A 23,234-nucleotide genomic window follows, 5' to 3' on the forward strand; every position below is an offset into this window, starting at 1 on the left:
GCACTCCGTGCAATTTGGTGAAGTTATCTTTCCCATAAGAAAAGCAAATGCATTAAGGGGAATTTGTCCCGATCGAAGTCTGAAGGCAATAACAAGATCAGACCTGCTCATCTTTGCATCATCAAACCATGGGCGAGTAAATATACTAGGTTGGATCGTCTTATACCATACTCCTTTTGTTCGTGAACGTTCATCAAAATACTCCTTCCAAATGTAATGACATCTCTTCTTAATAACATGTAACATGTCAGAGTATAGTGGTAAACAATCACAAACAATACCCTCAGAACAAGCTTCCTTCGCCAGTACATCCACCACCTCATTGTATTCTATACCAACATGAGCAGGTATCCATTGTATAATAACTTTTATCCTTTCGCTATTCATTTTACATAGTAAATTTAAAATAGTATAAGCCAATGGAATGCCACGCCCTCCATACGTACAACTAATTAAATGTTGAAGAGCACTTTTTGAGTCACTAAAGATTACAAAAGTTTTCTCATATAATGATTCAATATAAGACAAAGCTTCCAAAATAGCAAATAATTCAGCGTACATTACCGAAGTTATACAATTAATCTTAAATTTAGCGAAATAGTCTAATTGTGGATCATAAAAAGCTGCTCCTATGTAATCGTTTTCCTTGGAGCCATCGGTATATATTTGATAGAAGCCAGAGTACATAGAAGATTAATTGTTACTGTTCACTTATACATTTTATCGAATTTAAACTATAACATTTCTTCGCGTGTTTTAAATTATTAACGGTAGTTCTAATCACAGGAGATAAATCCATATTGCCTATCCATGTATCCAACGAGAACATACCCAGTACTGTATTATTTTGAATTGGTAACTCAAGCAATGTTTGATAAACTGAAACTAGTAACGGTTTTTTCTTATGTAACCAATAAGGACTCTGACAATGATCATTTAATGATGATATGATTTGAATTAAGCCGTAGCTATCAAAAGACTTTAATTTTAACAAAAAATTTCCCGCCAAAAAATATCTCCGTACGCGTAAAGGCTGTAAGTTAACCTCACATTCCATCACATGAATAGCAGTAGTTCTTAAAAACCCACCAATTACTCTCATACATTGGTTTTGAATTCTATCTAATTTGATAAGATGTACCTGAGCACTATTGTCATAAAGAAAATTACCATAGTCTATTCTACTCCTTATTATAGAAAGATATAGACGCCTCAAATATTTTGGGTGCACCCCCCAACCTGGTCCCGCTAAAATTTTAAATACATTAATTAATCTTACGCAATTACGTTCCAATTCGTTTATATGTTTAGCCCAACGTAGTGAGTGATCCATCCAAACGCCTAAATACTTAAAACTATCTACAACTTGTAACTTCTGATTATTAATTTTTATATCAAAACTATTTTTATTAAATCCTCTTCTAAACAAACATATTTTACTTTTCGATACAGATATGTCAAGACCAATTTGAGAAAGTACTTAAGGTTAATGGTGTATGAAGGTTTTTAAAAAATAAACAAAAATGTTTCTGACTAAATGAAATTTTATTAAACAAAATTATTTATACAATTTACAAAAATGCAAAAATACTCTATTATTTATTTAATATACATACTTCATACTACAAAATATTTAGATTTTCAGGGACCAATTTATCGAAGTTAGACGTAGAATTACTTTTTTTGCTGGCTTTTAAATATTAGTTACAGTTAGGCTACAGTTCCAAATACTATAATATTTTTTGGATTATTTTACTGTATTGCGTTTAATGACATCTATATGCCAATGCATTACTTCAAGCATCTAGTATAAAACTATCAAAAATATCATCACATCATAGCAGCCTTTCGCAGTACACTACTAGACATAGGCCTACACAAGTTCACGCCAAAAATGGCGTGAACTCATGTGTTTTGCCCATAGTCACCACGCTGGGCAGGCGGGTTGGTGACCACAGGGCTGGCTTTGTCGCACCGAAGACGCTACTGCCCGTCTTCGGCCTGTGTATTTCAAAGCCAGCAGTTGGATGGTTATCCCGCCATCGGTCGGCTTTTTAAGTTCCAAGGTAGTAGTGGAACTGTGTTATCCCTTAGTCGCCTCTTACGACACCCACGGGAAGAGAGGGGATAGCTATATCTAAAATATATTTGTTGTGATTAATTGTTTCAGTTCTCTTATTAAAAATTATCAAAATAAGTCTGCATACACTTAATATTAGCAGTTACTTTTACATTATGATACATTTATTTGTAAAGCCTTTGTCAGTACATTTATAAACGCTATAACGATTATTTATTTATAAGGATTAAATGTACATACTCTTATAATCTTAAACTCCGATCATAACGAGCAAAATTACCCTTACTAAATAATTATAGAAACTTGCATTATTGTAAAATATTGATAAAATTCTACAGTAATGCTAGTCTTAATATGTTGGAATTCATTATTTATGGAAAATTGCTCTCTTGATTATAAACACTTAAAAATGAGTCAAAGCTTTGACAAAAACTGAACATTTTTTTTTACTTTTTTCACTACAATATTAAGAACAAATATTAATTTAAAATTAAAAAATCAAAATGAAATCACATTTTGCATCAAAATTGGAATGTCGATTGTTATCGATTTCTGTTGTTACCTTCTATCACCAGAAAGAAAGAAACAAGAAAGTGTTAGGAGAAAATGAAATAAAATATAACTGAAATATAAAAACTATTTCATTTGCCACCTGTTTTAAAACATTCTTATAGTCTTTGTGTTGTTGTGCTTGTATCTAGCGTTTTAAAAAGGTACTTAGTAGTTATGATAAAAAACGTTTATGTTATCATTCTAGTACTAGAATGTTTTTAGATCGCCTATACGAGCAGATTTACGCAAATTGATGAGCTTAAATTTTAGCATAGGCTAGGGTTTTTATTTATATTTAATAAAAAGTTTTTATTCAAAATTAAAATCAATAGATTTTGTTACTCTTTAAACCCTAAAAATTGCATATCTATTTCACTAAAAGATAGAATGGCTTACATTATAGCTATTTTTAAGCACATTTAGGCAAATAATGCTAGCGATATTATAGTACGTAATTTGTAAGGTATTGTTTTATTGAAACATTTACATTACTTCTTTGCTTACTCACAAGAAATGTTTTTTATTTTTCTTCTTAATAAATACTTCTTGCACTGTTTGCCTCTCTATATGAAACACTTACTCATGACCATGGGTTGACTGGAAGAAATCTCTTTCAGAGATAAGTCCAGCGTTGCCATAAACCATACTAATAGTTTATGTTTCTATATGTATTTTTGAGTGCAATAAAGTGTATATTAAGAAAAATAAAGTCTTTATTGAAATAGTAATTAAACAATAAAAACAAATTACTTGAATTGACATCTACAAATGTCTATGTTCGAGACAGCTAATTACAATCGTAATCGTAATTACCTACAGTAATACGTACCCAATTCCAATTATGATGGTAATAAAATGTAAATGACACGCTTCTTACATTTTATTTTGTAAGTTACTAACAATGTTACATTTGTATTTTCTATTTTCACATTTTAATTTCCACTGGGCATTTTAATTTTATCGCTAAACTATGCATTATTAATAGTTTACCTTCGGACGCTTTTATAGTGTAGGTACCCTTAAATATTTAAAATAAATAAAATATTATTAGCAGCTTGAAAATTTTATCATTCGTCTTGTATTTATCACAGACATGTATTTGTCTTCTTATTAATAATAATTAATTGTAAAGTTCTGTATAAATATAATAAATATACTATGTACAGTTTGTGCTTTTAATGATTGATTATACATACATCAAAACTGACAGTATGTCTAATCTGTATAACATGTTGTATTAAAATTTAGATAGTTAAGTCTGATGATAACGAAATAATTGCAGCGAACCATTAAAACTTATACCAACTAAAGGTGACATTTCCAATTATGGATCATATTACATGACTATCGTTGCATAATATATTTAATATGCATATGTACAGTCGTGCAAGGCATAATTATAAACGTTTAAAATTAAATGCTTCTAATATGTTCAAAACAAAAACTAAAATATTAATAAGCATGCTTGTGAATAAAATTAACGTTTGGTTTTGAAATGTGGTCTTATCAACATTTTAGTGTCTTTGGACTCAGTTAAATGAATTTACGTTGACTACATATTATTAAATTATTTATAAGTGCTAAAATACATGACGTATGTTACAAAGTGGAGTAGGTGGAAATATTAGTTGGCGCCTGGAGCGGATCACCGCAACAGGCGCAAGGCAGTCAGCGCGCAGGCGCACGTCTCGTCACTCGTAAAATTACAGGACCGGCGCGCACGTCTTTGAAAAGTCTTATAGCTTCACTGTGAGTTAAACCAGCCGTGCCTCGTCCATTCACTGACATTATCTCGTCACCTGGAACATACGATAATCATGAGTTCATATTTGTGAAAGCTTTTTGAGGTATTTTAGTTTGTTAAACTTAGCTTACTCATATACAAAAGACACAAAATTACGAAGAAAGAATATCTAATGGAAACTTAAAAAACAAAACAAATTTAACAGCACATTTTAATTTAAAATTTTTAAATGAAATTCTACATGTAATATATACATTATACAAGTATGTAAATAAATATTTATTGCCATTTTTATCACCGTATAACGTCTATTCAACATTGGTTAATTCTTAGGTAACCTTTAAATAACGACTTTGCAATTTGCAGGTGAAAAGGGGTAATTTTTTAATCTTAAAGTTCAAGTCAGCTGTAAGTAAACCGTTGTAAAGAAACGAAGCGACGGTAATTATTTAGTCACAATGTTAGTTACAATAACCTCCGAAACAGCTGGACCGATTTTTATGAAATTTTGTGTGCATATCGGGTAGGTCTGAGAATCAGCCAACATCTATTTTTCATACCCCTAAGTTATAGGGGAAGGTGGGGTTAAGGGGTTAATAACTTAATGGCAAAATAATGTTTGCAGGGTCAGCTAGCAATTTATAAAAAAATAATATCGCCCCCAAGAGATATATTGTATAAACTCGTGTATATATATTTGATCAAACAGAGTATATATATCTCATTCAACCTGTAACATCACACTGTTGGACATAAGCCTTTCTCCACGTAGGAGAAGGATTGGAGCTTAATTCACCACGCTGCTTCACTGTGGGTTGGCGGATATATTCCTTACTATGAGTAACGATCGCTATCAGGTATTTATGATAACAACCGGGATCGACGGCTTAACGTGCTCTCCGAGGCACGATGGAGACACCCATAAGGACAGACATCCAAACCGAAAAGGAATATTTGCACAAATACAAATATCCTTCCTGAGCGGGAATCGAACCGCCGGTCTTTTAGGCGACTACTTGGACCACTACAACACAGCGATATATGTGTGTGTGATCAAATGGGGTTTTCTTAACATACCTTAACTGCCTAACTGATAAAACTCACATGCATAAAGTATGGACAGTATTGCATTTACTTACAATAAAGCATAATTATATAATTTTTTGGTTTCCGCTTTCTAATTTATGTAAAATTTACCTTCACGAAGTAAGCCAGATTCCGCTGCTTGACCGTTATTGAATATGGTTTTCACAAAGATGCCCATGTCGCCTCGAGGTGAGTCGCGTCCACCCACAATGCTAAAACCAAGCCCCTTACCTCCCGCCGACTTAGTAAAACGTACCTGAAACGTAAATTAATTTTTAGCATTAAAACTCTTACTACCTATTTTTAAATACATTTATTAAGGTACATTAGAATATTTTAAAATTAAAAAGCAATACGAGATGAATATTCATATGAAAATTACCTCAAATGCTTGAGTATCACGTGGTTCTGGTGCAGGTGGTCTCTTGTTAGATTTCTGAGCAGAAACAGGCGGTGCAGGAGGTGGGCGAGTAGAACGAGGTGTCGAGCTTACCCTCAGCTCAGCAACCGAGTTACGTAATAGCTGAATAGGTTCTTGTCGGGCGTGTACTCGAGGCAGTCGGTACGGCTCATCCCAAAGCCTATCTGTTGTGTCTGATGTCAATCTGTTATATCCATTCCTATACATGTTTTCTACTTCGACATTTTCACTATATGGTCTACATCGAACGTCTTTGCTACTTTTCTTACGTTCTAGTCCATCATTAAAATCAACAACGTCACGACTTTCATCATCTTGACTTTGAATTAGTGGAGTTCGATTTCTCGGAGAATCCTTTGCTCTGTAGACATTTGGTGAGCTACAACGTCTATGTACTGTGGCGCTCTGTCGAGGTGGCGATGGTGATGAAGTTGTTCTAGTGTTGCTTGGACTTGGTACGTAAAATGTAGAAGGTTGTTGCGGCGGTGGTGTAAGAACATCGTGCGCTGATAAGGCTCGCCTGCGTAAGCCACCACCTAGCTTACCCAATGCTCGGAGTAAATCTGGCGCACCGCTGGTGACACGTAGTGATGCGGTGGTATAAACTTTACCACGGTGTCTGAAGGATAGCTTAGAAGGTGGAGCAGGAGAACAATGCGGAGGCGGTCGCGGGGGCGATGGTGAACATCGCACGGGGCTCGGCTCGCGATTACCAGATCCGGGCCGCAAACGCGAACATCGACGCCTTAACTTTCTCCACCTCTGAGACAAGTTCGCGTTCCAGCTTTCTTCTGAAAGAATGTATTGAATGTCAAAATGTAACCTGCGCCTTGAGAACATGTAAACAGGTATTTTTTATAACTTTGAGTAAAACCAATATTAACTATATGATACTGTAAATATTGTATGTTTATTTTGGTGATTTCTTTTATTATCTATTAATAAATAAAACTTATAAACAAAAATAAAACGTATTTTAATATACCTATAGCAAATAATTATGTACGCTAAATTACTTTAAATTTTGTGTACATATACTTGTTTCCCTTTATATAGGTACTTCATGTCCCCCACGGTTTCACTCGCGTTAATTTAAGAAAAAAAAATACTAAAATGTTATATAGTCTGTTGCTTTCCTCGATAAATGGGCTATCTAGCACTGAGAGAATTTTTAAAATCGGACCAGTGGTTCTTGACTTTAGCACGTTCAAGTAAACAAACTAACAAACAAACTCTTCAGCTTTATTATATTAGTATAGATACACAAATACAGTTTCAAACGTTATAATAAAAATGAGATCTAATGAAACAATACTAATGAGTTCAGAATGTCAGATTGCTTAAACAAGTTGGTATACTAAATAACCATGAGCAAATTCATGTGAAAAATGTAGGTACATATTTTCTTTAAATCATAAAGAGTCTTGCTCTACCATATATCTACCATTTTATATTTTGATAATGATAATACCTTTTTTGTTAGTATCAGCATCCGATGCATAGTCATGTGTACGGGGTGGTTGCGCAGGCGGCGTGGCTGGTGCTGCAAAACTGTGACGTAGCGGCGTCATCCGCAGCAACCGCGGACGATCGCCTCGAGAACCCCATGCTGGAGCCCCCATTGTTACAACCTGGAATGTTACATACACATGAAATTAATACCAAGTAAATAATGCTTCATGCTCCAGGGCTTATAGTATGGTACCTTTTTTATTATAAAGGTGGCAAACATACGTACGTTTGGCGGCTACCATAACCTGTGGACACCTGCTACACAAGAACAGCAAGCCCCTTACCTGAACCTATCCCCCTAACCTCCCCCGGAGGTCTGAAAACCTTATTCATCACAAGATCTAAACATATTATAGATAATATATAAATACTAGTGGTCGCCCTGTGATCAAGTTCGACCATAACTAATTTAATTTATAACTTTGAATATTATTAAGGTTCTATTGTCAGACTATACTTCTGTAATAATAAACAAAAGAATATATATGCGTTTATATAGTTATGAATATATGTGTAATGATTTTTTAGTGTTTTGATGTATTTTTATGCATAATTAAAAAAAAAAGAATTAGCGTTCTGCCCACCTCTATTAAAACTAAGTGTGCGAAATTTCATACTCCTTCGTGCGCCCAATTTTCGCAAAATGGGTACAAAGTTTTTGCTTCAAATTTAAATATATAGAAGAAGACTACAGTCTTTGCATATTAAATACTACACTCTTATGATTTGTCCTCTAAAATGTAACAATTCATTTTCAAAAATCATCTGAAAGATTATTTTAATGGAACCAAAACTCTACAAATTATTAAAAAAAAAAACAATTATCAAATTCAAATAATCAGTCGTCTAGTCGTAAGTAAAAAAGGTTAAGCACCTTGCTTATCATTTAATGTCAATTTAAATTGATAACGATATTCTATAGAATAAAATTACTCAATTCTTTTGCAACACTTTGCCATGAACACTATAGATACGATACTTTAATTACAAGACAAAAATGTTTTTATCAATACTGTGCAGGAAATACTTTGTTTTTTCGATACTCAAATTAATTTAGATTCGTCGGCCAAAGTAATTAATATTCGAAGTACTATAAAGAAGTTCAAGTACACTAACCTGGCGAACCGCATCATCATCTAAATATAGGAACCCTTTTAACTTATAAGTGTTTTACTATTTATTTATAATTCTGGTTGCAAGTAAGTTAGTGTGGGCCCATTTTAGTTTTTGTATCATTATTATAGTCATATATAGTTCAGAAGTGATTGTCACAACTCAGTGCGCAAAAAATATGCGTTATCCATTTTAGGGAAGTCAATCGAATGTATTATTAATGCTGCAGTTTTATAGCCCCACCGTAAAATAGTTCTAAAAGTGTTAGTGATAAATTTTAAAATATTTATATTGGTCTATATAGCTTTCTCGAATGACCAAACTGAGGTTGACAATCATAGCACCCACACAGCGTGGGTTTAGGTCGTTCGAATAACCAACACCGTGAGACCTAAATTGATTTAGTTATTTACATGTTTGCTATTTATTATTGCATTGATATTAATAATTATTATTATATTTGTGCCTCCTGTGATGAGTGATATAAGTCCAGTTAGAGCGAGCGTCGAGTAGCCCCTTTTTGTAATTTTTACCTGGGCATTATCAGAAAAAATTAACAATTATTTTGGTCTATCTGCTATGTTTAGGTACAATTACTCGAAGAATTCATTTCGTGCTTTGTAATTTAAGTGCGATCATATCTAATTACATCTCTCACTGCGTTACCGTGTGTTTCATCCTGTTACACCTCCTTACCTCGAGGAACGCTAGCGTTATAGCTATACATACTATATAACGTTATAGCTATTACTCTTATTCCTTCTCTGTTATAGCTATACAACTCTGGAACTCACTCCCTCTTCCTATTAGACAAGCCCAAAACCTTTTCCCCTAAAAAAATATCTTAAACTACACTATTTGTCACTAACCACGTCATGATAGCCTTTATCGTCTTTATATTATATATATGTATTGTATATATAGGTATTATATATATAGTTTGATTATGGTTATATATTGTCCATATGTATTTTATTGAAAAATATTCTAATTCACCCACCAATCACTTCCTAACCGCAGTTTCTATTTCGTGTCCAACCCAAAGGTTGTCTGTAAGAGATCACTTTTTTAGCGATAAGACCGCCATTTAACCGCCACTTTAATGAATCACTTTTAATGGTGTACAATAAAGATTATTATTATTATCTAGAGTTAAGTTTAATTCAGCTAAATTATTTGAAAATGCGAATGATAAAAAAAGAAACGTAAAGGGTATAAAGAAACGTAAAGGGTATAAAGAAACGTAAGGGTATCTTTATCTTTTGTTTGTGGAACATTGTGATGAGATCATTATTCTACAATTTAGATAAAAAATAATAATAAAATACTTAAAACCTTAATACTTATAACTTGGTCTAAAGTATTTTTTTTCATACATCTTAGTCGACAAACAAGCGTATGGCTCACCTAAACATGTAATATGTAATCGATTACCGTAGCCTATAGACGTTGTCGACTGTACCCCCAGGAGCTCCAGTCACCTTATTTAGCTGTGATCTTCGAAGGTCGACGTATACTTCCCAGTCGGGCTGCTCCAGATTTTCAGCAGGATATCATTTGTCACATAATTTAAGCACTCAATAATTGTGTAAAAGGATAAACTCAAAAGCTTTTTTGTAAATTATCTTTAAAATTAAACAAAAAAAGTCGAACAATCGCGGTCGAACAGTCGGACTCACGCACGAAGGTTTCCGTACCATTGACTAAGTTAACAACAGTAGGTACACAAATTTCATATTGTAACTTTTTTTTAGTTTTTCTTGTCCTGGTCTCTGTAACCATGGAGTCTGGATGTAACCAAATCTTAAATAAAACTAAATATTTTGTGAATATTTCAAGCGTTTACCTGGTGCTGATTTTAATGACGGGCAAAAAGTGTTTTTTTTTTTTTTTTATACGAGCCCTACTGACTATTTCAATATTTCAAGTGCCTACCTGTTGCCATTGTTTAGCAAAAATATTATTTCGTAAAAAAGAGCCCTTTTTCTGCCCTTTTGTTCCCATACGGGAATCCCCTTAAATATTTATTTTATTTTGTTTTTAGTGTTTATTGTTATAGCGGCAACAGAAATACATAATTTGTGAAAACTGTCTAGCTATCGCGGTTCTTAAGATACAGCCTAAAGACAGATAGACGGACGGACGGACAGACAAGGTCTTAGTAATAGGATCCCGTTTTTACCCTTAGGGTACGGAACTCTAAAAAATGTGTGCCTATGTACGCACGTAAGAAGTTGTGCTTCATTGGCTAACTAACTTCACGTTGCTAACTTCTTCTTCGTTGACTATTTAACTTCAGTATGTCGGTTTTTTCGTGACGCACGAATCGTAAAAATTTGCTCCCATAATTTTTCCCTAACGCGCCAACAGAAGTAGAACTTCAAATAAAATCTAAATGTATATTGAAAGAGAATGTTTTACCCTACAAAAGAAGGTATTCAAATTGAACCTAGGCCACTTAGTTATAGGCCACTAGTTTATTAAGAAGATTTATGTGAAATCTTTTTGCTTTCATGTAAAAGGACAATTTTCAACTTGTATCACTTTTCACAGGGGGCACAGATTTATTTTAATTAATACGTTAATTAACAAAATTTATTATATAGTAGATTACTGCGAACGTAATATATAAATACGACGTTATAAGTGTATTTACTTCCCAGACGGTGCATCGAATGCACCGCGCTGGTGCGTTACGGATATCCGGTCGAGGAGCGATTACGGTCTCCCATACAGAACACGTTCATTATCCTGTACAAGTTATTCTACATCTAGCCATGAAAATTAAGAAATCTACTAGGGCCCAAGCGTTAGGGATCGCGTGCTCAGAATAATAAAACGAGGAATGTTTTAAACGAACATTTTATTACCCCTTTAAGGCGATAGCTGTTCGAGCATTAGAAATTTAAGTTCTTTGAACAAGTGTTAAATTTTATGTAACCTTTAATGAGGCATAACGATTACCATGCATGATAAGAATAATAATTATTTTAGTATTACCGACGAGAGATAAAGCGAGAGATTAACCAGACAGGCTCATTTATTTTTGTGTAAATGTATTAAAGGTAGTGTTTTCTAATTTTATACAATATACTATTTTCCAAGTATTTGCACATAAAATAACTATAATTATATTAAATATTACTAACTTATTACATAGAACATAATGGATATTACGTAAGTTCTTTTTTAAAATAGGCTTTTTTACAACCGTAACATAAGGTATGATATAATATTATAATTTTAATTCAGTTGATTGGGACAAGTGAAATAAATTGACAGTAACGAGCAGAATGTGGGGCAGTATATCGTTAGGACGTAGGATAATGGCGGTGATTAATATTAAGTCTAAGCAAGGGCTGTCAACCGCAAAACAATGTTGATTATACGACACGGGTCTCCAGAGAGTCATGGAGGCAGTATGTAATTAAATTTTTACTTCCCCCGACTTTTTGATTACAAATGGTGCGCTCAAATGTCTGTAGGGAGAAAAGATATATTGCACGAGGCAAACGATGCGTCTCGTATTAACAATTAATGTTAATTTTAATTGTAATAATATATAATTTAAAACATTTGTATGTTATAGACTCTGTAATTTAAAAATACACTAAATTTTATTGAAGCAAAGATAAATTGATGTTTTTAATAGAGAACTATTATTAAATAAAAAACGTATTAAATAACAAAATAGAATCAACCTAACTGGTCTGAAAACGTCATTAATTTGCACCGGTCAGTACCGTTGTGAGCCGAATTCGGCCGGTCGTGGTCACTGCTCTTCCGCCCAACAGTTTATGCAAGTCTAGCATTTCCCGCTAGTCTGAAGGAAGGATTTAGCCTCAAAATATAACTGGTTGTATTATTATGTTTTAGCAGTTATTTTTGTTAGAAATGTAGACTTTTTTTAATTAACATAAATGTAAACTGTTAACGCAAGCTATCAATAATATTTTGTCGTTTGGATTCCTTTCTTGTTATGTTGTTGCTATTGTCGTTCTGTCATTTAAAGTGGGCGATTCCAAAAAATTTGTGTTTTGAATGCAAATATTACGCAGCTAGTAGAGTATACTAGTTACTCTAGCGGCACCGCAAATATTTAAATGAGTTATAGCTCCGTAGTTATAAATACTACAAAAAATCAAAACACGCAGTTTCAGATTAATTACTGATTCAAAAGACAAGAAAAGAACAATTTTATTGCAACCCTCGTTCCACAAACGCATTAGTTAATTTTAACAAAACGAAATTTGTTGAAATTTGAAGCGTCATTTATTCTGAAACTGCGAATATTGAAACCACCATTTCGTAAAAATAACGTCACATTCGGTTATATCGTAAGGCGAATCACTTAACGCAACAGTATTGTCTGTCTCTAAACTAAAAAATAAAAATAAATCTTCTTTTTTTAAATATAATTTTTTTCTATAAGTTATTATTAACTCTAACATTACCTACAAATAAATCCAACGCGTATATACAAAAACTTTTAAATTTATCTCGTGTTATAAACTTAGTTTCAAACAAAAAAAGTTTTTGATGACGCTATAAATATATTGTCACTTATTTTATTTTTTTTCATTTAGAAAGCCTAAAAGTTACACCTATCAAAAATTATAATACTTTATTTTTATTTCAAGTGTTTTTTTTTAACTTATAATGTATCCACGCCTATCGGCATTATAAAACACAGGACTGGTTGTTATATATGTATATGTATATGGTATTATATGTGAATGTTGTTGTGTTAAGAATTTATTTACTTAAATTTAATCAGCAGATTTCTGTAACGCATAAAAATCTAATAGAATTTACATGACGAAAGTCACCATATTATGTGCTTAGTGATGAATTTTTGTGAACTGTCTATAAACTTTCAACAACCCAAAATGTAGATGTTTCTTCTTTACAAAGTTTGCGAAGTAGATAAGGTTAAAAAACTTATAAAACCTCTAGTGCCATTTCTGCCGTTTTTAATTCTATAAAATATTATGATGATTTACAGTAATTAATTAACCATATTAAATAAACACTAAATGATGACCAAATAGTAATTCTCATGTTCGAGGTTCGTTTACCTCATTTCGCATAATAAAACGTGTGAAAAATGTAAAGAGAACTGTGCTTCCGTTATTTGTGGACTAATTAGCGATGCCCAGAAGGGCATGAGTGTAGATCAGATGTTAAACATTTCTAAACGCCGTTTATTAGTGCACTTATTTTGATTTTTAAATTGGAAAACTAACACTGTGTAATGAAAATACAACATATACCTACCTTATTGCAAATTCTAAATGCAAATTATTTCAAAAGTACTTTTCTTTTTGTTTAAAAATAAACTCTATTGTTACGTTAACTTAATGTAATACTTTAACATATGTATTTGTTTTTCGCCACATAATGTGGTTAAGAATCATTGCTGATGTCATTCATAAAGCTTTGACAAATAATAGATTGATAAAACCGCAATAATATTTGTTAGCATTGTACGATACCTACCGTGGCGTCAAAATAGCTATATGCCGATTATTAAGTCATTCGATCTTGGTAATGTTAAATAAGAATTTATGTCGCGTGTAATGGGTTCGTGTCTACACAACGCCCACACTTATTAACGAAACTGAGATTTATGCTTAACTACGAGGGCGATAGTGGCACAACAGAGACCGAGGAATGTGACCCATGTTTCGTATTGTTTGTGTGCATAGAGAAGGTTCACACCTTTGTATATATAGGAATTTTTAATTCAAATATATTTTGGAGTTAAAAAACGACATAAGGCCCTTGGTATAAAAATGGGCGGTAACTCTTTGTATATATCCCGTTTTAAATATAAATCATACTGTGTTTTGACTAAGGATAACATATAGGTGTGCTGTGTGGCTACGGCACCAAAGCATTTAGCTACCCCCTCTCTTCCCGTGGGTGTCGTAAGAGGCGACTAAGGGATAACAAGGTTCCACAACCACCTTGGAACTTAAGAAGCCGACCGATGGCGGGATAACCATCCAACTGCTGGCTTTGAAATACACAGGCCGAAGACGGGCAGCAGCGTCTTCGGTGCGACAAAGCCAGTACTGCGGTCACCAACCCGCCTGCCCAGCGTGGTGACTATGGGCAAAACACATGAGTTCACGTTATTTTTGGCGTAAACTTGTGGAGGCCTATGTCCAGCAGTGGACTGTATAGGCTGTAATGATGATGATTTGACTAAGGAAGGGTAATCTTTAAATATTGTGACATATTTATAACTTTTATCTGTGAAAATTCTGTAAAAGTTAACGAAGATAGAGTAAGTGAACTCTAATAACAATAATCATTTTTGTTTAAATTGTTTTATCTTTTTTTCATACCGTAACTAGACCGAGCAATGTATAAGCTGTCACAGCGAAGCAAAGCCAATCGTACATTGAAGATTTCTTTATCTCATTATAAATTAATTTCAAATCTTATATTCTACTTATTCTTTTCTTTTCGTAAAAGCTGAGCATGACAAATACTTTTAAACGTCAATGTACATAAGTTTTAATAAGATTTTCAATTGCACAATATTTTTTATGTGTATATTACCTCATATCTTTTAATTTTGGTGACTCTTATTTAAACAAAAGCTCGTTCTTGTCGTGTAATCTCGTGCAAATTTGATCAGTTTTTCTTTATGTATTTTTATAGCTATATGTTGTATTATAAATCAGTTGAATGATAATAACTCAACAATGTGCGGTTAAATTGCACACAGTACAATTTATGAACGGCAAACATCTCATCACCGACGTCCTAGATCCGATGGTTCTGGGAACTACAGTTCGTACTCGCTATTATGTCGTTCAGTTACCTTTATTAAATTTTTCTCAGGTGAAATCGTTTGCTCCAGTTCTGCTATGATTTTTATTACATTGTACCTCTTGTTTCCCTTTACGATCAGAAAGTGTGATTATGACAGCTGATGATTATTCAGCGAAATTATAAATGTAATACTACAACAATTTGTAGAACTCTAGTTTTTACTATGTGTACCTGCTATAATTGGGTTATGATGCTGTGATAACACATTCTACACATATTGTGCACTTTAGCCTATAATATCCCACTGCTGGTCATATGCCTCTTTCCCCACGAACGAGAAGGATTGGAACTTAATCCACCACGCTGCTCCAATGCGGGTTGGCGCATATACTCGTATTCCCTTCTATGAGTAACGATCGCTATCAGGTGTACATGATAACAACCGGGACCGACAGCTTAACGTGCTCTTCGAAGCACGGTGGGGAGACTCACAAGGACTGCAGAAACACCCAGATGACGGCAAACATCTATATAGCCAATACAAATGTTTGTCATGTGCGGGATTGAACCCGCAACCACCAGCGCAACAGCCACAAACCAGAGCTGTGACCTTTGCGCCAACGCGTTGCACCAAATATGCTGTAAACTGCTAAAATGTTATAAGGATATCATAAATTTTGACTCTTGTTGTCTATTTACTAAGAATTTATTTTATCTTTCAATATAATAAAACAGATCTAATTCATATGTTTAATTTTTTAATCTTTAAAAGACTGAGAAAAAAGAAGACTGTCTGTTATTCTGCACCCAAGAACAGAAAGAGATTAAACTTTAACGCTTCATTTGATATCAATTCTGAGCTACAAGAGCAAGATGCATGCATATTATAAAAATGGGTATGTAGTTAAGAATCTAATGAGTTAAAACCTTAATTAATGTAGACCAATGATTTTATTTGCGTACTTTAATTGGTTACATCATTAAGTAATACAAAAATAATAAATTAAAAATGACTTCGTAGTATTTAAGAGTACATACTTAAAAGATACAAATAAAACCTTTGCACTAAAACTAGCCTTCCCTTGCAGTAACAGCCGCATTAAGTTTCAATGTTACTCATTTGGTTGTGGTTTATAGTCTGCTATGTAGTCATTGGCATTGTTTTATAGTCTGGCGCCATAAACAAGTTAAATAACATTTTTTTATCAATAAAGTTTAATTAAATAACAAAATATAAATAACAATTATAATATAAAGCATAAATAATGAATGGAAAGCATTTTTACTCACTTACTGCTTGGATTTGTTTCGGTATAACGTTTCTATGTATATATATACATAATTAAGGACTTCCTACACTAAATACAACTTTATCACTCTAACAAGAACATTGTAGTTTTCGTTTTTTTTTTTTTTTAATTAATGTAAATACCACGCAAATAGTATCTATTTTGTTTGCTACCGTTTCGCGACTATTTTTGTTATTTGTTTTATTTTAAATATTATGATGAATCCATTACTCGTCCATTTAGTAGTCCTTCACAGTGCGACATCCTTGAAAGCATAGGCAGACTTAAACTTGTTAGAATATGAATATTACGGCCCTATTTAAACGTAAATAATGAATGTAAGACAAAAATAAGTTGTTCCACAAGAAACGTGTTTTTTGGACGTTGACGAAAAACTTCGTGTGGGAGTCCAACTCACACTTTACCGGTTTTTGTTTGGTAGTAAAACTTTACATCGCCGTATTTCTTTATACCTTTATATTATTAACACACTTTTGTTATTTATATAATTAACGCCACTAGATTATGTACTACCATAAATATATAGTGATAGTTGTAGTAATAAAACTACTTGAAGAAGCCTCATTTTGTTATGCTTAACAGCCTCTTATTAAGGAAAATATTAACATAAGCACACTTTATAGTTTTATTTCTTCTGAAACACTGAAAATACTGACTATAGGAACTAACTTGCCTATTCGCTATTGATCGTTATGTTTAAATTAAATATTCTAGCGATTTTTACTTATGGTAGAGAATATAGTACCAAACTCGTCGTAGTGCAGCGTGGTGGACCCTTCTCCTACAAGAGAACTATGTCCAGCAGTGGGATGTTACAGGCTGAATCGTAACACTTAAATATAATAATTTATATTATATTAATTATTAATATCTAAGCTCATACGGGTTCAAATAAAAAAAAATACAGGAAAATAAGGCATTTATAGAATACAGGTTATCTTCAGTATATTATTTTAATTTAAAATACAAAAAAAAAAAACATTTTTTTTTACAATCAAAGTACTAAAGCCGACACTAAACTATTCTGTTAGAGCACACGCAATTAAACCAACTTAAATTCAAAAACAAAAAACTCCACGACTTTATTCACGCCGTGTCTACGGTGTTCGTATCTCTACGGTGGTTTCTAAAAGTATGACACTCAATAAATTCACTGCACTGTGTATCCACTTATCAACATCTCTCATAAACGAAACGCTGACTTACTAACGCTTTTCACGTACAATAAAGATGCTTCTTAAAAATCTTTACAAAGAATGACATTGTCGAGTGCCGGTTCGGGAATTCTTCATCTATTCAGCACTGTCGTTGACCGGGCGGTCCCATAATTAGATACATAAAGGAGCCATTGTCCGCATGCCGGCTTCATTATCTAACGTGAGAGACCTAACATATCTCTTTTCTCGCATATTACAGACTACTTTTATTCAATCCAATGTCTAGACGGTGTGATCCCTGATTATATTAGACGATACATATCTTTACTTTGCTTTTAAAAGATGTTTTCTTTCGCTTGATAGTTATAGGCTTATAGGTTATGTATAATTCATTAGATACTGCTTACAACAAGTAATAAGAGTTATAATGTTGTAAACAGAAACTGAAGAAGCTGTATGGTTACGACAGTAAAGAATATAGCCAGTCCCTCTCTTCCAGTGGGTGTCGTAAAAGGCGACTAAGGGATAACATTGGAACTTATAATTGTATTTGCTCGCAAACGAAAAAAACCGACTTCAATCACATCGACAAGTAATACAACGTAGGTAGACGAAAATATAGTCAAGTAAATACGCGTTATCAAAGATTACTCAAAAAGTTATTGTAAGATCTCGATGAAATTTAAATGTGACCCACATGATAAACATCAAAATCGATACATCTAGTAAAAAGTTATGCGGTAGGTATAATACAACGTAGGTCGACGAAAAAATAGTGAAGTAAAATCGCATTATTAGTTATAACTCGAAAAGTTGTTGTTAGATCTCAAATAAATTTAAATGAGACCAAATGACACACACCACCTTTCGATTAAAAATTTTTTGTCGAAATCGGCCCACCCACGCAAAAGTTCTGAAGTAACATACATAAAAAATACAGTCGAATTGAGAACCTCCTCCTTTTTTGGAAGTCGGTTAATAAAGCCGACCGATGGCGGGATAACCATCCAACTGCTGGCTTTGAAATACACAGGCCGAAGACGGGCAGCAGCGTCTTCGGTGCAACAAAGCCAACCCTGCGGTCACCAATCCGCCTGCTCAGCGTGGTGACTATGGGCAAAATACACGAGTTCACGCCGTTTTTGGCGCGAATGCTGCGATGTGCTGGACTGATGATGTGATGATGAAATTCAAACTTAATGCAAAAAGAAAACGCTTTATGTTTTTTCTCGAATCACGGTCCCATTTAAGGAATGAAATACATAAGCAGTTGTCATCGAGTATATAGATAATCTGACATATTTTTTTGATATATTTTCATACTTTACATAAAAACAAATAAGCCATTACTTACGGGAAAAACCAGAACGCAAGAAATTAAACTTTTGTCATTATTGTTTCGTAACACAGATATAAAGGTGAATCAAGTAAATAAAATAAAGGTCATTAATGTTACAAAGTTAAAGCACAAAACCAGGATCGTCATGGGTGGTTGGTTTGTTGGAATCGTAACCGTTAATCAACTTGTTGATGTTAAGGTTGTAACGTATATAAATAACTTGAGTGAACTTATAAACTGGTAACTACATATATATATCATTGCCTTGCACCCGTACAATTAATACAAACATATATCATTTCCCTATTAACGCAATAGGCGCTTATAACTCTGTACGTTTGATCTTTGTGAACGAAAGTTTCCCTGTGCTTGTGTGGATATAATGTCCATATAATATGCATGTATAGCCTATTCGGATTAAGAAAATAGTGATTCAGCGATGACACCCAGCTTAGTCACGCCCCTTGATCAATTATATCAAAGTTAATGAGAATGTTGTTTTCATATTGACCAGTCGATGTGTCTTTCAGACAGGCGCTTAATTAATTAACTACAATTTGATTATATAGCGAATAGACTATACATATTATTTTGTTATTATCGTATTTCAAACGTCGTCAGTTTGCTACGTAGCTATTGTCAACAGTAAAATTAGGAACCGACCTTAATTGGTGAACACAAAACATTGTAACATATTGTATTAATTTTAAAGCCGAGACATACTCGCTTCGCTTACTCGACATGCGGCAGATGAAAATAGTCTAGTAGTTGTCAGTTTTGTACTAATTCATAACTTAACGGTTTGAAAATGATTGATAGATAACAAGATGTTTACGATAGTAATGGCAATATATATATTTAAATGTTAATATACTATGTTTTTTTTTTGCCTAATGATTCTATATATTTGAATCTAAATGTATCGTTTTATTCGGATTTGCTTTGTAATGCATTTATGAAATCATAAACAATAAATTTGTTCTACCCTCGAAATTTATTCAATGCAGGAATAATGAATGCTTTTCATAAAGGGTATATTGGAACATACTAGGCGGTGTAGCTATTTAGTGTCGTGACTTGTAATAACGTGAAAGGTTGCTGAATGTAGAGACATGTCAAATTTAATCTTAGTCGTTATAGATCAAGGACGTAGCTGATTTGAAACAGTATTAACCTCAACAATAAAACCTTTCCTGTACAAATACATAAATTATGTATATACATCTCTTTCGCAAGATGAACAGTTACGTCTGAGATTAGTAATAATTTGAGAGTCTAGTTTCATCTAAAACATTAGCATAGTGCATTAGAATATGAACATAAAATTATTTTTGCAATCATGAAAGCTTGATAGATCGTGATTAAGATCCGAAAGTTAATAATAACTCCATATTATTTTTAGTATATGTTTCCTGTAAAGCAACCAAGTAACTATTACAATACGAAAATATATTTAAAAATAATAATAATTGCTAAAATTCCAGGAATTAATATTCAATCAATTTTTAATTATTTAAAGAATTTAATGCACCACTGTAAGATCTTAGGAATAGATTTTTAAAATTAAACAATTGACAGACAACGTTTCAGCAAAGTAAAAAAAATGGCAAAATGCTTGCTCTAAGTGGTCTTGATAGTTACTTGAAACATATTTTTTGTCAAACTTGTGAACAGTGCTAAAACGTCTGTTATATAAATACAATGTTCAGATTATCGTTAACATATGTACATCATCAATATACCTATAATAAAAATGTAACGGGTCGATGTCTGCACATTTAAGATATATGAGAAAAAACATTATTGGGACCTTTATCAACGCAGATAAGCACCCAAAACAATGATTATCAGAATTTTTGTCTGTTTGTCTGTGCGTTTTTTCAGGCTAATCTCTGAAACAGCTTATCCGATTTAGATGTGTTTTTTACTAATATATTGTGGCAAGGTTAACATTTAGCGTTTGTTTCATGTCAATCGGTTTATAAATAAAAAAGTTATGCCAATTTAAAGAATCACGTTGAGCATGTAGAGTCACTATTCCACGCGGATGAAGTCACGAGCACAGCTAGTATATACATACGTATAGAGTTGCTCTTTTAATAGTAGAGGATATTTTATTAGCAATTACGTAAGCGTCAAAATTGAGTTGGTTGGTAATGTAAACATATATATATCTTTTTTGCAAGATTTACAATTATATGTAAGATGTAGAAATATAGTAATAGTTCGAGAATCTTGTTTCGCCTTAACATATGACAACTATGGCGCATTAAAATATAAACCTGAAATTAGTTTTTTCAATAATAATTATTTGACAGGTCAGGTTCAAAACTAAAAATAAACTCTACTATATAGATCATGTATAATTATGTTACCGGTATTTCTCAAATCATTAGCAAAAGTTTAGACCATTTATAATTTAAAATTAAAACACATAATATGACTGACTTCTGGTATTCTATGTGAATTTTTGTTGAATTGTTATAGATTCTAGAAAAGATAAGAGTTTATATAGAGTATATTAGACAAATGTACCAAAACTACGAGACTCAACAAAAAATATGAGCATCGAGCATCAAGTTAAAACGTACTAATTACAAAGCGGGTCTAAACACGGAATTATTTACTTACAAGTACCGTCTTGATGTACTTATTCAAATATGCTCAATAACAGAAATGTTTCGTTCATAGTCAGACCCACACATCGCCTTAATTGGAGGATCTTGTTTGTGTGTTGTGGTAATGACCTAACGCCTTCTTTTAAATCAGAAACTTTAAGCAAGGATGTAACGCATGACTCGTTCGAATTGAAATAAAATCATGAGATACGTTTGTTCGTATACTAGAAACAGTGTTAACCTACTTAAATAATACCGAAAGACAGTATTATCTTATGTTTGTTAGGTAAGCGGTTAGGTAATACGCAAAACATCATTTGCACAACAAAGGGTTTTATAACAATACGATGAATTAATCGTCTAATGGATTGATGCAAGTTACAATAGGTACCGCAATAGGCATGTCGTATAGGTAATATACTGAGGGTGTTGGATGAATGAACCACGAGCTTATTGCTACTCCACAACCCTGTACGAAGGATTATATCCTTTATACTATTGTAATAAGAGAACAATACGTGCATGTGGAATTTTGGTACAATTGTCTATCGGAGTATGGCGAGGGGCCAAGTTATAAGGGGACGAATTACCCCAGTGCTATGCACTTTCGCTAGACATGTTTTTTAAAACATTTACCTATCAGTTTTCCAGCTGACTGGAGAGTACGTTAAATACAATTTGAACTAAAATTACTGAAATTGGAATGTATTTTTTTTTTATTTGGCAATTATAAAGCATTTTTAAAACGATTATAAAAGTCAACATAATATTTAAAAAGAAGATATAATATAAAAAGGATGGAGAATGTTCATTATCACTTAAGTTGTTATTTGAAAATAGACGTTACATTCAAATCATAACAAGTTTTATGTTATTGCTGTCAAAATAAATGTTTAACATTAGCTCAAAATTGACAAACAGCAGTTAAGTTCAATAATTATAACATACCTAATTTATATATTCATGCAGGGGTGCAATCCAAAACAACGTTCAAGTTTTCTTGTAGAGTCACATTTATCCCTATACGTTCAATATCACATTAATTTGTCAGTTTAAACTTCGTACGAGGATGCACTTAAGTTTATGCGTATCGATCCTACGGAACCGATGCAAGCGACAGCCAAACCGTCCGCGCGTTCGTCTCGACCAACGGCTGAATTAATACTAACATAACCTTAAAAATTACGCAGCTACGCGACCGTTGAAGAAATTGTTTATACTCAATGCGATTGTAAATAGGGCGTTAGAAGTGAGACGAATATATTGTGAGTCACAGAAACGAAGAGGACGACAATATACTATGGTTAATGTAGGTAGAGCTATTCATTTTTCGTACTAATAAGTAAATTAAACTTCTTTTAATTAGGAGTTTTTTTTTTCCTAAAAATAATGAGTTTATTTTGTTTGTTTATAGTATCAACATTTGAACCTACTTTAATAAATTATCGAGAATATAAGTTATGGTAGAGTAGGTATACTTATGTAGGTATATCATATATATATGAAAGAAGCGATT

General features: G+C 32.9%; 1 protein-coding gene across 1 annotated transcript; it reads right to left on the reverse strand.

Moving 5' to 3' along the window:
* Positions 1 to 3,679: 3,679 nt before the first annotated feature.
* On the reverse strand, positions 3,680 to 22,889 carry LOC123669494 (serine/arginine repetitive matrix protein 1-like). Its single transcript, XM_045603103.1, has 5 exons — positions 22,667 to 22,889; positions 7,355 to 7,514; positions 5,845 to 6,674; positions 5,574 to 5,718; positions 3,680 to 4,431 (listed from the first exon to the last, which is right to left on the reverse strand). The coding sequence occupies exons 2-5, from the start codon at positions 7,503 to 7,505 to the stop codon at positions 4,301 to 4,303; spliced, it is 1,257 nt and encodes a 418-aa protein (XP_045459059.1). The 5' UTR covers positions 7,506 to 7,514; positions 22,667 to 22,889; the 3' UTR covers positions 3,680 to 4,300.
* Between the last annotated feature and the right edge of the window lie 345 nt (positions 22,890 to 23,234).

Source organism: Melitaea cinxia, chromosome 1 (assembly GCF_905220565.1).
Source record: "Melitaea cinxia chromosome 1, ilMelCinx1.1, whole genome shotgun sequence".
Lineage (NCBI taxonomy): Eukaryota > Metazoa > Arthropoda > Insecta > Lepidoptera > Nymphalidae > Melitaea > Melitaea cinxia.